Source organism: Leuresthes tenuis, unplaced genomic scaffold (assembly GCF_036924035.1).
Source record: "Leuresthes tenuis unplaced genomic scaffold, fLeuTen1.0.hap1 SCAF_1, whole genome shotgun sequence".
In the NCBI taxonomy this organism is placed as follows: Eukaryota; Metazoa; Chordata; class Actinopteri; order Atheriniformes; family Atherinopsidae; genus Leuresthes; species Leuresthes tenuis.
In genome coordinates, this window is record NW_027325355.1 from 40,078,420 (window position 1) to 40,094,222 (window position 15,803).

At 44.1% G+C, this 15,803-nt stretch overlaps 3 protein-coding genes across 8 annotated transcripts in view; 1 reads left to right on the forward strand and 2 right to left on the reverse strand.

Annotated features, from left to right (window-relative positions):
• Nucleotides 1-15,803, reverse strand: part of LOC140290166 (protein NLRC3-like) — a 362,014-nt gene that overhangs the window by 195,491 nt on the left and 150,720 nt on the right. The gene's annotated exons all lie outside the window — the stretch shown is intronic.
• The window catches only part of LOC140290202 (NLR family CARD domain-containing protein 3-like), a 556,114-nt gene that overhangs the window by 170,381 nt on the left and 369,930 nt on the right, over nt 1-15,803 (forward strand). The window lies entirely within an intron of this gene.
• LOC140290428 (uncharacterized) lies at nt 1,957-8,260 on the reverse strand. 2 transcript variants are annotated; one of them, XM_072379348.1, is made up of 3 exons: nt 8,066-8,260; nt 5,616-5,732; nt 1,957-3,675 (listed from the first exon to the last, which is right to left on the reverse strand). In XM_072379348.1, the coding sequence occupies exons 1-3, from the start codon at nt 8,129-8,131 to the stop codon at nt 2,464-2,466; spliced, it is 1,395 nt and encodes a 464-aa protein (XP_072235449.1). In that variant the 5' UTR covers nt 8,132-8,260; the 3' UTR covers nt 1,957-2,463. The 2 variants fall into 2 exon arrangements, with proteins under 2 accessions (XP_072235449.1, XP_072235450.1); XM_072379349.1 differs by lacking the exon at nt 8,066-8,260 and adding an exon at nt 5,899-5,968.

Genomic DNA, 15,803 nt, shown 5'->3' on the forward strand with positions numbered 1-15,803 from the left:
TGGGGGACCTCATCTGTCACACCTTTCCTCACTTTGTTCTCTTTTCCCCCCTGTTTAATTTCTCAATTGATATTATGTACATGTGACATTATTGTGGTTTTTAACTTGTGTTTCCCTGTTCCAACAGGTGTCCTTTGAATGGTGTTACGGTGTTTTTTCACCCTCTTTTCTGTCTTCTCAAACCCCAACTGATCGAGGCGGATGGCCACCCTTCCTGAGTCTGGTTCTGCCAGAGGTTTCTTCCTGTTAAAAGGGAGTCATTCCTTTCCACAGTTGCCACAGGCACGCTCAGGACGGGAGCTTGGACTGAAGACAAGTTTCGGTGCAATCTGTTAGTTTCCTTAGCTGGGATGTTGTTTTTGAATTGGCTCTATATGATTGAATTGGATTATTTCTAAATTGATTAATTGGATTTCATTGGCTTATGATTACAATGAATTGAATTCCAATTAGCTTGAATTGGACTATATTATTTAAGTGCCTTGAGATGACAATTGTTGAAATGACAATGCAGTCTTAACAAACCTTTAATAGGTCAAATCTACATGTGAGTTAAGAACTAATATTTGACTCTTCTCTGGACTCTGTTCCAGCCAGCCAGGAGTACAGAAAGTTTGCAGGTTAGGGGTCAGCTTTAGTTATTAGGCAGCTCAACTCTGAAGTCCAGCAGCCGTATGAGAGTTCATGTTTCATGTCACATACTTGAATGCATCAGGGAGAAGATTTAGGTGAACATTTCAGAAGAAGATCATGATTTATAAATTTCAAGCGGAAACTTCCTTGTTCCCTCCCCAAACTGATCTGAAGGTGGGAGGATGTGTGAAACCGTTGTGTGATAGTAGATGAGCTCTTAAGTGGAGATCAGCTGATCAGCCGTAACAAAAGGAGGTGGAATTAGTTTTATATCACAGTACAAATGGTGTTTCTGCTCTCAGAGTCACACACTGCTCTGCCAAATGGAGGTAATGGCTCAGAAAAGGGTTAAACTGGACCTGGAAACCTTCTCTTGTTCGATCCGTCTGTATCTACTGAAGGATCCGGTGACTATTCCCTGTGGACACAGCTACTGCATGAACTGTAATAAAGGCTACTGGAATGGAAAGAATAAGAAGGTACTTCACAAATGCCCTCAATTCAAGAAAACTTTCACACCAAGGCCTGTCCTGGAGAAAAGCACCATGTTAGCTGATTTAGTGGTGCAGCTGAAGAAGACTGGACTCCAAGCTGCTCCTGCTGATCACTTCCATGCTTGACCTGAAGATGTGGCCTGTGATTTCTGCTCTGGAAGAAAACTGAAAGCCATCAAGTCCTGTTTATTCCGTCTTTTCAAAGAAATCTCACTCAGTTCTGATCATTAATGAGAATATGATGATTTCATCCAAATGAATGAAAAGATTTTGTGGTGGGGCTGAGAACTGTTTAACTCTCATTGTTCTGTTCCACGTATTGTTTAAGGACCGTCACAGCTACAAGGGTCAAGGGTGCTGGAGAAGGCCTATCTATCTTATTTCAGCTTCTATCTAAACCTTGTTTTACTGAATGTCTCATGACCTTGTGTGGCATAAATAGCAATAGTATAATCTTTTTAACTCAGACAACTCTGTGTCAGTTTCCTGATATGTCATGCAGACTCCTTGCTGTGAAAATAAATGTTTTGTGTTAATTGTGTCTGAGTCTCATTTTGAGAGAATTTTCTTGACACCAACACAACAGAAATTTGAAACAGTTTCACAGCTTGAAGTTGAGCCTTGTGCCCTTTTAGTATTGGAACAGCCTTAACTTTCAACTTCAGTCATTAAACAGCTGTCTGGAAAGTACAGGGAACAAATCCAAACCTTTTTCAGACTGTATTAAAGATTTCTGGGTCTTTGGGGAATATAATTCCAACTTTCCCTCGTAACCAAACACACATTTTCTTCAAAAATATCTCATTCGCAAGAACATGAAAAGCATGAGAAATGTTGACATCTGACCTTTAATAAAATGCAGAACAATGAAATACAGACGAGTGGAAAGTTAGACTTCACATCAAACTGAAATTATATGTTGCTTCTACAGATGTTGTATGTTTACATAAATACCCACAGCTGGTGCAATGTGACTTTGTGAATTATAACTTTAAACAAAACAAATATGTATAGTATAAGAGAATAAAACATGTCTCTACTTTCAAACAGATTGTATATTGTTCTGTTTATCAACTCACAATTGTTGCCATGTTTGTCTTGAACGGTGGGAAATCTGTCCACAGTTAAAACAATGAAAACATATTTTAATTACTTTCAATCGTTCTTCGAACATGTGCTACTCACAGAACATTCAGAGCAAAAGTCCTGACAAGAGTAAGGTGGTAATCCACACAAAAGATTTTTAATCTGAAGAAAGAAAAGGCTTCTGATTGGTAGTTCCTGTTGCTTCTCCTGGATGAATGTTTTCTTATCTGCCGTAAAATAGGTTGTTGATTTAAACCAATCGTTTATCTGTGGGAGTACATTGGTGTCTCTTTAGACTAGATACTTGAGTGAAAGGTTCCCCACACTGACCACAGATATAAGGTTTCTTTTCTGTGTGAATACGTTGGTGTCTCTTAAGACTGGAAGATGCAGTGAAAGCTGCCCCACACTGACCACAGCTGTAAGGTTTCTCGACAGTGTGAATATGTTGGTGTTTCTTTAGATGAGATAATTGAGTGAAAGCTGCTCCACACTGACCACAGCTGTAAGGTTTCTCTCCTGTGTGAATACGTTGGTGTCTCTTAAGACTGGAAGATGCAGTGAAAGCTGCCCCACACTGACAACAGCTGTATGGTTTCTCTCCTGTGTGAATCTGTTGGTGTTTCTTTAGATGAGATAATTGAGTGAAAGCTGTCCCACACTGACCACAGCTGTAAGGTTTCTCTCCTGTGTGAATACGTTGGTGTTTCTTTAGGCTATATATTATAGCGAAAGCTGCTCCACACTGACCACACCTGTAAGGTTTCTCTCCTGTGTGAATAAGTTGGTGTGTCTTAAGATGAGATAATTGAGTGAAAGCTGTCCCGCACTGACCACAGCTGTAAGGTTTCTCTCCTGTGTGAATGCGTTGGTGATTCTTTAGAGTATATAATACAGCGAAAGCTGCCCCACAATGACCACAGCTGTAAGGTTTCTCTCCTGTGTGACTACGTTGGTGTATCTTAAGATGACATAATTGAGTGAAAGCTGCCCCACACCGACCACAGCCATAAGGTTTCTCTCCTGTGTGAATACGTTGGTGTGTCTTTAGAGTCGATAGTTCAGTGAAAGCTGCCCCACAATGACCACAGCTGTAAGGTTTCTCTCCTGTGTGAATACGTTGGTGTTTCTTTAGACTAGATGATTGAGTGAAAGCTGTCCCACACTGGCCACAGCTGTAAGGTTTCTCTCCTGTGTGAATACGCTGGTGTGTCTTAAGATGAGATAACTGAGTGAAAGCTGCCCCACACTGACCACAGATGTAAGGTTTCTCTCCTGTGTGAATACGTTGGTGTTTCTTTAGATTAGATGATTCCCTGAAAGATGCCCCACACTGACCACAGCTGTACGATTTCTCTCCAGTATGAAGCCTGTGATGATACCTCAGCTGTGATGATCTTTTGTAAACTTTCCCACAGTGCTTACAGCAGTGCCATCTGGATCCCTCTTGGGCTATATGTTTCTGCAATGACAGAGAGGCAGAAGACTTAGATTCTGTTCAAAGTCTAAGTCAAAGTCAGCTTTACTGTGAATTCTGTAACACTGGAAAAAAGTAGGTCACGTTTAACTTAAGGTTGCGTGTGACATGCATGACAGAAAATTGACAGCTGTCAACAGTAAGAAGCAGCTTGCGATCAGAGCGGTTACACACTCCTAAACATTAACATGGATGAGGGAAAACGAGCCAAGACCCACCATGTTCAGGGTTATGCCGCAATTATTGCGTCAGTCACATCCTTGCTGAACACAAGAAGCCATTCAAAGACGGCAAAATTGTGAAGGAAGCCTTTCTCGAGGCAGCGGTATGGGCCGCACCAGTGGGTTCATTGCACTGTGCAAAGAAAGTGAATCTTTCTTAGATATCCTGAATGATCATTGTATAATTCACCAGCAAGCGTTGTGTGGAAAGATTTTAAATATGAAAGACGTGATGAATATTGCGATGAAGATTGTGTGTTCAGTTCAGGCCAGGAGTCTGCAGAGTAGGCTTTTCCGTGCTCACTTGGAGGAGAATGATGCTGAGCACACAGACCTGCTGCTTCACACGGCTGTGAGGTGGTTAAGCAGAGGTAAATTTTTGGCCAGATTTGTGGAGGTGTTCCCTGAAATCAAGGAGTTCCTGAAGTTTTCAAAACATGTGGATTACAATACAAAGCTAAATTGGCTTTTCGATTTGTCTTTCCTCAATGATCTCACTGGTGAGCTCAATGAACTGAATTTAGTGCTGCAGGGCAAGGGTAAAGATGTGTTCAACATGATGAATTCAGTGAACAAGTTTAAAAGCAAGCTACAGCTGATGTCAAGCAGGCTGCAGCGTGGTAACCTGCACAACTTCCCTCACATGCAAGCAGAACTACAACGTTAAGGTAAAGGTGTGACACAGCTTGACAGTGCACATTATCAGAAGCATGTTCAGAGCATCTTGTCAGAGTTTGAGAGGCGTTTTACTGACTTTGTAGCCATCGAGCCTTTAGCCATCTGTTATCCATTTGGTACAAGTATTGATGTTGATGACATTGCTGCCAAAGTCAAATCACTTTTTTAGATCAACCTGGAGAGCATGTAGTGTTCTGGAAACTACTGGTGGAGGAAAAGTATCCCAGACTCAGAAGTTGTGCCTTGAACCTGACAGCTCTTTTTGGATCAACTTATTTGTGTGCGTGTGTCTGTGTGTTTGAGAGAGGGAGGGGTTTTGATGTGATGTGTAGTGGTTGTGTGACAACAAGAAAAATTTTTCTGAGGTTAGTTACTGCAGGTTGGAAATGATGGGTGTGGGTTTGCGGTATTGACACTGGACTGGTAGATCTCGGGTGGTTGCTGAACTTGAAAAGTAGATCTTAGATCAAACAAGGTTGGGCACCCCTGGTTTAAATGAATAAAAGTAACAGTGTTGGTAATACATGATATTCTTTACACTAACCCTTTGTTCAAGCTTACAACTCAGAGGTCTGCAGTCATTAAGCTCAACAACCATCAGGGAAACTGTCTGTTTTAACTCAACCTTTGTTTCTCTCTAAAACAACTCTTTACTCTGAGGTAGAGAGAGATCTACAAACCATTAAAGACCCAGAAGTATTACCACCACCAGGTTAAATTCATGTAATTCAGAGACTTTGAACACAAATAATGAAGATTAGCTCCTGAACCTCTCAAATCTGAAGACTCAGAGCCAGAAAACATCCCACCACAACAATCTGCCCACTGATTTTCTTCCAGCAGATCATTCAGCCTGCAGCACATGTTCAGTCTAAGCACATCTGTATCTGCAGCTCAGAGAGAGGAGATGAAACCAGGAAACACTTTTCTGACACCTTTTCCACATTTGATGGAAAATCAGAACGATCAGAGGATACAGAGAGCTTTGACACTCTTCCTTGTGTCTTTAGCATCCTCCACACTGACCTGCAGCCCGGTGGAACCAGAGAATGAGCCGGCTTTGTTCCTGGTGGAGGGATTCGGATCCTGGTTCTGCTGCTCCATTCTGGTCCTGGTCCTCCAACTGATGGACTCTGTCTGCAACTGTCAGTACATACAATAAGATTCAGCTGTAGCGTGCAGCATGTTAAACCACACTAGGTCAAAGTTAAAAATATTTAAAATTCTGTTAAATTCAGAATAGAATTTAAGATTCTTCTCATCACGTATAAAGCTCTTAATGACTGAGATCCATCATATCTTAAAATACCTCATTGTAAGATATTTTCCTAACAGAGCACTTCGCTCCCAAACTGCAGGTTTACTTGTTGTTCCCAGAGTTTCTAAAAGTAGAATGGGAGGTAGAAAGTAATTAGATAACAGTAAGTTGTTTTTTTCCTGGTGAATTGCTCGTAGTTCGCCGTTGGATTACAGGTGTGAGACAAATTCACGAGTTGTGGAGCAGTACAACAGTCACGAAGCCAGCTTATTCCATTGTTTATTTTATTACAAATTCTTACAAATTTCTTCCTGTAGTCATTGAAAAAAAAAAAGTGTAAAACAAACAGCATATAAATAAACATTCCAGTTGGTTACACTGTAACTTGCTGTTACTAAAGAGCCAAGATAATAAAATATGAAAATATGCTTAAATAGAAAACAAAATACGAAAATAAAAATTACATGACAGTAATCAAAAGCCTCTAATCTAACAAAAATGCAGTAGTAAACAGACAAGATTGTGTGAGACGACATTAATGTAACGTTTTCATTGTGCAACAGCTTAATTACCGGCGCCGAGATGGTGTCCGAAAGATTTCTCTGTTGAGCTCACTATAGAGTGCACTACATTTATTTTCCTATATAGGGAGTAGGGAGTAGGAAATGAGTGAGTGATTTCGTGTGTAAGTACTTCTTATTATTATTATTTGATTTTTAATGGCAGCTGTCATCCTTGATGTTGCATATGCCGCCATCTACTGGACTAAAATTATTTCTAGTTATTCTTTTCTATATTATTTTAATTATTCCCAGAGTTTCTAAAAGTAGAATGGGAGGTAGAGCATTCAGTTATCAGGCCCCTCTCTTGTGGAATAAGCTGCCAGTAAATGTCCGGGAAGCAGACACCCTTTCCACTTTTAAGATTAGGCTTAAAACTTTCCTTTTTGATAAAGCTTATAGTTGGGGATGGCTCAGGTGATCCTGATACATTCCATAGTTAAGCTGCTACTGCTGGGAGACCTCATCTATCACACATTTCCTCTCTGGAATGCTGTGCAAAGTAAAAAAGATTGAGCAGTATGTAACATGAAGAGACCGAACCCCAGCTGGTGGAGGCAGGTGGCCACCCTTCCTGAGTCTGGTTCTGCCAGAGGTTTGTTCCTGTTAAAAGAGAGTCCTTTCTCTCCACAGTCACCACAGTATGCTCAGGACGGGAGCTTGGACTGAAGACAAGTTTTGGTGCAATCTGTTGGTTTCCTTAGCTGGGATGTTGTTTTTGAATTGGCTCTATATGATTGAATTGGATTATTTCTAAATTAATTCATTGGATTTCATTGGTTTATGATTACAATGAATTTATCTCCAATCGTCTTGAATTGGACTATATTATTTAAGTGCCTTGAGACGCTATTTGTTGTAATTTAGCGCTATATAAATAAAACTGAATTTAATTCGTGGGAGTCGTGTTTATTTCCTGCCGTTTCCATAGCGGCGCGCCAGAGAAATTCATATTTTATATGAATACAATACGGTGTGTGGCGGCAGTGCGTGACAAAAGACCAACAAACGTGACTGTCACGCTCAATGCTTGAGACCCTGGTTATGACTTCCGGACGAATCAGGTCTTAATTTAACATTCTTCACGAAAAAGTTGTCAAGAGTTCTTTTCAGCTTATCATCCGCGGCAATTTCCATTCTAAATGATGGGCCGAGGCCACTCACCTCTCTGTCTGACCGCAGCACACGCATTCAAACGTTGATACACACGTACAGGAATATCTAAATCACGACCAATCAGAGGGGGGTCCCGCCCTTCACTATCTCTGATTGGTTTAGACCACGATATGGGCCTAATGTGTGTCTGTCATTGATCCAAAAAATAAGAAAAGAGTAAGAAAAAGGGCCAGAAGTCTGTTTCACACAGAGGTAAAATGATGAAGCTCTATTGTATTTGTCCATCTGGCCGGCTTATTGATACCTATAACTGAGGTTGTGTTTCTGGTATTGTGCACTGCTTATAGTACGGTTTGCAGATCATTAGCATTAGCAGGACATGCTAAATATGAATAGCAGCCAGGTTATTTTAACTGTTTCACTCTCTGGAACTTGTTCTGGCTGCCAGTGTCCAAGTACAGGAATCAAACCAATGATTCATAGCACTTTGAAGACAATTCTGCAAATGTTTGACCGCTACATGTATTCTTTTCTGGTCTTACCTGCGTGCAGCTTCCTGTAGCGATGTTCGCAGATGTGCTGAGGCTTCGAAACGTGTATGTAAGCATAGACGTATATGTCTATAGCTGTGTCAAAAATCACTCCCTAACCACGATATAGTTCATCGTATAGGGACCACGCCATTTTGTAGTGGTGTCCGAATGTTAAGGGATTTTTGATGCTCACTATATAATGCACTCAATGTATCCCACAATTCAACGCGAAATGTAGTGAGCATCCGATGGAAGTGTTGCCAGGTGGGAAATGTAGTATTATCATACCAGAGACATAGAATTATCGTATTTTGAGGAAAACTATCCGTCATAACCAAAATAACAAGTCTATTGATGCGCAAATTTCACTCTAGTGTTGAACAGCGTCTAACAGACACTCACGGCTGAGCATCAGCAGCCCCACAGTTGCTTTAGTACATGTCCCCGTAAACAATGACGACTGGGAGCTAATGAGCCAAATTAGCTCATGAGGCCTGAAGGCCACCTACTGTTAGGAACTTCTGAGGCAAACACATGCACGTCACTCGTAGCTCACATAGAAAAGCACGATTGGCTTGAAACTTGTCTCATGGAAATGGAAATGCCTTCAGGGTTCACAAAAAAATCCAACAGACAGTTGCGACAGGCTGATTGCAACCACACATTTACAGAATGGTCAAATTATCGTGTATTTTTGGGATTATTGATCGTACACAGGGCAAAATTATCTTACAAATACGATAATTATCGTACACCTAGCTACACTGTCCGATGGTCTCCAACTGGAGCAAGATATCCCATAATGCATTGCCAAAAAATTTCTGGGCTGCGAGTAAGGGATGGCAGACAGACGCTGAATGAATGTTTAAACTTTAGGAATAGATATGGTTGCAGGTTTATCTAGAAAATTGACATAGGTCGTTTAATAAGTAAAGCTTAATTTGCCATTTATTAATGATGTCTAGTACAGTGTATGACTAAAAGCTGAGTGAATCTGACTACTCAGACACAACTGGATTACTCAGTTTGTCCAGTATCGTGAGACTGTAAATAAAGGAGCTGCCTAAGGTTCAGGAAGTTTCGCACGTAGGGATTGTAGTTTGACGAAGGGTAGTTTATTGTTCAGAGAATTAAAAAAAAATATATTACTCTAATTAAAAAGGCAGGCTAACACTTCTTGCTAGTCTTACAAGAGCAGCACGTCTTCTCCGTTCACTCTCTCTCGCAATTCCAATTCTCCTCCGTATTATCATAGATTGAATAATTGTTATAAGAAACACGGCCAGATTGATGGAAGACGACATTTCGATAGAGCTACCAGAGTTTTCTAGATAACAGTAAGTTGTTTTTTTCCTGGTGAATTGCTCGTAGTTCGCCGTTGGATTACAGGTGCGAGACAAATTGACGAGTTGTGGAGCAGTACAACAGTCACGAAGCCAGCTTATTCCATTGTTTATTTTATTACAAATTCTTACAAATTTCTTCCTATGGTCATTGAAAAAAAAGTGTAAAACAAACAGCATATAAATAAACATTCCAGTTGGTTACACTGTAACTTGCTGTTACTAAAGAGCCAAGATAATAAAATATGAAAATATGCTTAAATAGAAAACAAAATACGAAAATAAAAATTACATGACAGTAATCAAAAGCCTCTAATCTAACAAAAATGCAGTAGTAAACAGACAAGATTGTGTGAGACGACATTAATGTAACGTTTTCATTGTGCAACAGCGATGACTTAATTACCGGCGCCGAGATGGTGTCCGAAAGATTTCTCTGTTGAGCTCACTATAGAGTGCACTACATTTATTTTCCTATATAGGGAGTAGGGAGTAGGAAATGAGTGAGTGATTTCGTGTGTAAGTACTTCTTCTTATTATAATTTGATTTTTAATGGTAGCTGGCATCCTTGATGTTGCATATGCCGCCATCTACTGGACTAAAATTATTTCTAGTTATTTAGTTATATCTAGGATGCTATCATCACATGTTCACTGTCTCCCTCTGCCCACAGCTACACTGCCCAGTTGGATGTTTCCCCATTACCTTAAGTGTATTATTCAGTTTACTATGTCATATTCTTATCCTGCTCATAATTACTTCTGTGTGAGTACCAGAGGGGGCGGCTTGCTTCATTGAGTGGAGGAGCTGAAATTGAAGACGTTCCCCGGGCGTACCACGTGACACCTGCTTCTGGTGTAGTGCCGAAAAGAGACTGCTTACCAAAAAACAAGTGCCCCCGACGGGAACGCACATCAGCGCATCAGTTCTGAAGAAGTAAGCGTTGGTCTACTCGTAGATATAATATACGGGTCAGCTACCAGCATGGAGAGAAATGTTTTTTACTGTGCAATGTCAAATTGTCCTGTAGCCCAAGTGAAGAGGCTACTGAAAAAGAACGACGCAGATAAAAAAAAAAGTTAAACATTTTTATGAAGAGTAGGAAATGAAAGCAGAAAGAATGTAGATAGTTTTAATGTCACATTAGATGGCAATCCCCTGAGCTGTCACCTTATCGTGGTGGGGGAGTTTGCGTGCCCCAATGAGTCTGGGAGCTATGTTGCCCGGGGCTTCAAGCCCCTGGTAGGGTCACCCAAGGCAAACAGATCCTAGATGAGGGACCAGACAAAGAACAGCTCAAAAGACTCCCTATGATGAACAAAAAATTTGAACCTCGTGATCCCTTGCCCGGATATGGGACACCGGGGCCTCCCCCCGGAGCCAGGCCCGGGGGTGGGGCCCGGCAGCGGGCGCCTGGTGGCCGGGCCTGTGCCCATGGTGCTCGGTCGGGCATAGCCCGAAACGATGACGTGGGTCCCCCTTCCGACGGGCTCACCACCCGTGGGAGGGGCCAAGGGGGTCGGGTGCTATGTGAGCTGGGTAGCAGCCAAAGGCGGAGGCCTTGGCAGTCTGATCCTCGGCTACTGAAGCTAGCTCTTGGGACGTGTAATGTCACCTCTCTGTTGGGGAAGGAGCCGGAGCTGGTGCGCGAGGCTGAGCGGTTCCGGCTAGATATACTCGGACTCACCTCGACGCACGGCTTGGGCTCTGGAACCAGTCCTCTTGAGAGGGGTTGGACTCTCTTCCACTCTGGAGTTGCCCGTGGTGAGAGGCGCAGAGCAGGTGTGGGCATACTTATTGCCCCCCGGCTGTGTGCCAGTACATTGGGGTTTACCCCAGTGAACGAGAGGGTAGCCTCCCTCCGCCTTCGGGTGGGGGGACAAGTCCTGACTGTTGTTTGTGCCTATGCGCCAAACGGCAGTTCAGAGTACCCACCCTTTTTGGAGTCTCTGGGGGAGGCACTGGAGAGTGCTCCTACCGGAGACTCCCTCGTTCTGCTGGGGGACTTCAATGCTCACGTGGGCAATGACAGTGAGACCTGGAGGGGTGTGATTGGGAGGAACGGCCCCCCCGATCTGAACCAGAGTGGTGTTATGTTGTTGGACTTCTGTGCCAGTCATGGACTGTCCATAACAAACACCATGTTCAGGCATAAGGGTGTCCATATGTGCACTTGGCACCAGGACACCCTTGGCCGCAGTTCGATGATCGACTTTGTGGTTGTATCATCGGACTTGCGGCCGTATGTCCTGGACACTCGGGTGAAGAGAGGGGCGGAGCTGTCAACTGATCACCACCTGGTGGTGAGTTGGCTCCGCTGGTGGGGGAGGATGCCGATCAGACCTGGCAGGCCCAAACGTATTGTGAGGGTCTGCTGGGAGCGTTTGTCAGAATCCCCCGTCAGAAGGAGCTTTAACTCCCACCTCCGACAGAGCTTCAACCATATCCCGGGGGAGGTGGGGGACATTGAGTCCGAATGGGCCATGTTCCGTGACTCCATTGCCGAGGCAGCTGATCGGAGTTGTGGCCGTAAGGTGGTCGGTGCCTGTCGTGGCGGCAACCCTCGAATCTGCTGGTGGACACCAGTGGTGAGGGAAGCCGTCAAGCTGAAGAAGGAGTCCTATCGGGCCTTTTTGGCCAGTGGGACCCTGGAAGCAGCTGATAGGTACCGACAGGCCAGACGGGCCGCGGCTTCGGCGGTTGCTGAGGCAAAAACTCGGGCCTGGGAGGAGTTCGGTGAGACCATGGAGAACGATTTCCGGACGGCCTCGAAGAGATTCTGGTCCACCATCCGGCGTCTCAGGGGGGGTAGCGGCTCACAGTCAACACTGTTTACAGTGGGGACGGGGCTTTGCTGACCTCAACTAGGAATGTTGTGAGTCGGTGGGGGGAGTACTTCGAGGAACTCCTCAATCCTACCAACACGTGCTCGGAAGAGGCAGAGTCGGAGAGCTCGGAGACAGGGCCTCCCATTTCTGGGGCTGAGGTTGCCGAGGTGGTCAAAAAGCTCCTCGGTGGCAAGGCCCCGGGGGTGGATGAGGTCCGTCCTGAGTTTCTCAAGGCTCTGGATGTTGTAGGGCTGTCTTGGCTGACACGCCTCTGCAGCATTGCGTGGACATCGGGGACAGTGCCTCTGGACTGGCAGATTGGGGTGGTGGTCCCCCTCTTTAAAAAGGGGGACCGGAGGGTGTGTTCCAACTATAGGGGTATCACACTCCTCAGCCTCCCTGGTAAGGTCTATTCGGGGGTATTGGAGAGGAGGATCCGTCGGATAATCGAGCCTCGGATTCAGGAGATGCAGTGTGGCTTTCGTCCTGGCCGTGGAACAGTGGTCCAGCTCTATACCCTCGGCAGGATCCTGGAGGGTGCATGGGAGTTCGCCCAACCAGTCTACATGTGTTTTGTGGACTTGGAGAAAGCGTTCGACCGTGTCCCTTGTGGAGTCCTGTGGGGGGTGCTCCGGGAATATGGAGTGCCGGACCCCTTGATAGGGGCCTTTCGGTCTCTGTATGACCGGTGCCAGAGTTTGGTCCGCATTGCCGGCAGTAAGTCGGATACGTTTCCAGTGAGAGTTGGACTCCGTCAGGGCTGCCCTTTGTCACCGATTCTGTTCCTAACTTTTATGGACAGAATTTCTAGGCGGAGCCAGGGCGTTGAGGGTGTCCGATTTGGCGACCTCAGAATCGGGTCTCTGCTTTTTGCAGATGATGTGGTTCTGTTAGCGTCGTCAGGCCGTGACCTTCAGCTCTCACTGGAGCGATTCGCAGCCGAGTGTGAAGCGGCTGGGATGAGAATCAGCACCTCCAAATCCGAGACCATGGTTCTCAGCCGGAAAAGGGTGGAATGCTCTCTCCGGGTCGGGAATGAGATCCTTCCCCAAGTGGAGGAGTTCAAGTATCTCGGGGTCTTGTTCACGAGTGAGGGACGAATGGAGCGGGAGATTGACGGGCGGATCGGTGCGGCGTCTGCAGTGTTGCGGGCTCTGCACCGACCCGTCGTTGTGAAGAGGGAGCTGAGCCAGAAGGCGAAGCTCTCTACTTACTGGTCAATCTACGTTCCCATCCTCACCTATGGTCACATGTTGTGGGTAGTGACCGAAAGAACAAGATCGCGAATACAAGCGGCCGAAATGGGTTTCCTCCGCAGGGTGTCTGGGCTCTCCCTTAGAGATAGGGTGAGAAGCTCAGTCATCCGGGAGGGGCTCGGAGTAGAACCGCTGCTCCTCCGCATTGAGAGGAGTCAGATGAGGTGGCTCGGACATCTGGTTAGGATGCCCCCTGGACGCTTCCATTGGGAGGTGTTCCGGGCACGTCCCACTGGGAGGAGACCCCGGGGGAGACCCAAGACACGTTGGAGAGACTATGTCTCTCGGCTGGCCTGGGAACGCCTCGGGGTCCCCCCGGAAGAGCTGGAGGAAGTGGCCGGGGACAGAGACGTCTGGGTTTCTCTGCTCAAGCTGCTGCCCCCGCGACCCGATCCCCGGATAAGCGGCAGATGATGGATGGATGGATAGATGGCAATCATATGACACAATGAGAAATCAGCGAGTGTTATCAGAGGTGGGTAATAACGAGTTATATTTACTGAAGTAACTTTTTGGATAACTTGTACTTTTAAGAGTATAATTATGAATACAATAATGCAGTATATATAGAACTGTAACTAACGGTTTGCCTTTACATTCTGTGTAACATTCTCTGTGTTTACTAGATGCATGTACAGTGAATTTGGTCAATATCACTCCTTGCAGTAAAGACTTATAGGGACGGACATAGAGTGCAGTCACTTTTCAGCAGGAGAAGCCCTGCTGAAATGTCACCTTTGTCCGTCCACCCATGTCCGTCAAGTGAGTTAAGATAAAGATAATCTTCATTGTAATTATCCTCCCTGTGAGTGTCTTTAGTTTTTTTTTTTAGATAAACCCTTTTTTTACATACCTTCCTTGAGTTTTGGGTTTTAAATCCTCATCCATCAAAGGTCGTTACACTTTGCAGCTCAAACAATAAAAAAAAAAAAAATGGTAAAAGCTGCAGCATCATCTCGAAATGATCACAACGAGGTAAAAAGGTGTGAGCAGAAGTAAAAGGAATATGAACTCCAATAGAATCCAGGTCAGAAAGGTGATCTTTAGTTTGGCTTTAAAAGCATTAACATCTTCTGTTCCACAGACGTGGTTGAGCTGTAAAAAATTTTCTTCCATTCATGTTTTAATAGCAGAGATACAATTTATAAGATAACCTACAGGCCCGGGGACATGTAAAGCTGGGTGTTATCAGCCTAATTATGGAAATAATGGAAAGCATATAAAGATCAAAAGGTGTTGGACCTAAAACTGAACCTGATTTTTTTTCTATAGCTTTATTTTAAAGCCCATAAGAACAATGGTCTTCCCTCATAAATAGTTTATAAAATGCAGATGTTCTAGCTTTTTACATTTTTTCACTGTCAACATTTAAAAATGTTTCTGAATTCAAAAAGTTTAGCATCACTTTTCAACATCCCTCAGCATGAGAAAATCTAAAGATTACTGCGGCTGCCTGTCAGGAGCTAAAAAAAAAACAAACTCAGAAACATGAACTCAGTGCTGTATGACTTCCATCAGGGCTGTCCCAGCATTTATCCTGATCATATTATTCTTTTTATGTTCACATCATAGCTGCTAAATTGTGTTAAGTTTAGTGTTATTTAAGTGGGAAATGTTCTTTTTCAGCGTTATTTGTCCATATTTTCCAAGCTATTACGTTAGATGTTTCAGGTTTCGTGTTCATCTTGTTCTCTGGATTTCTGTGTTCTGTTTCATCTGGAAATTAGTTCACTTTTGCACGTCAGTCAGTTTGCTTCCCGTTTCATTTTGTTTGCACAGTCCCTTGTGCATTTTATTTAGTTCTGCTTCTGCTTCCCTCCTGGTTACTGTTACTGATTGTATTAGTCATCGCCTCCCTCAGCACATGTATGAGCAGGGCTGCTCATTGTTGCTGCTCTGTGTTTGTGCCGGCCGATGATGAAGTTCTCATTCCTCTGACTCCTGCATGTGAATCTGGGTCCTCCTTCATCTACGAGCCGGTTAAGTTCAGCTCACTAATTAGATCACTAGAATTATCAGAAATATCCTGGATTACTCGTTTTACTGATGTTCCTGTTTTGCACATGAAGGACCACAATAACTGCTCAGCAGATGCAAATAGTTATTCAGGGGAAGCTCTCATACAATCAAGTCCACGTGGAGCAACAAACTGTGGGGTAGATAATCATCAGCAGAGAGCCACACATGCACCGTCTGATAGTTTTTACATTTTCATACCCCACTAAAGCCACTTCACTGCAGAAAGAGACAGTTCTTTACATTTCACCACCACCAAACACAAACACAACTCAGCTCACTGAGGCAGAATATTGATCCTAA

Bases quoted from the DNA above. Each gene is read 5' to 3' on its own strand.
- LOC140290428 (XM_072379348.1), bottom strand. From the start codon at position 8,131: ATGCTTACATACACGTTTCGAAGCCTCAGCACATCTGCGAACATCGCT. The intron at 5,733-8,065 runs GTAAGACCAGAA...ATGTACTGACAG, and splicing joins CTACAGGAAGCTGCACGCAG to TTGCAGACAGAGTCCATCAG. The intron at 3,676-5,615 runs GTCAGTGTGGAG...CTGTCATTGCAG, and splicing joins CTGGTTCCACCGGGCTGCAG to AAACATATAGCCCAAGAGGG.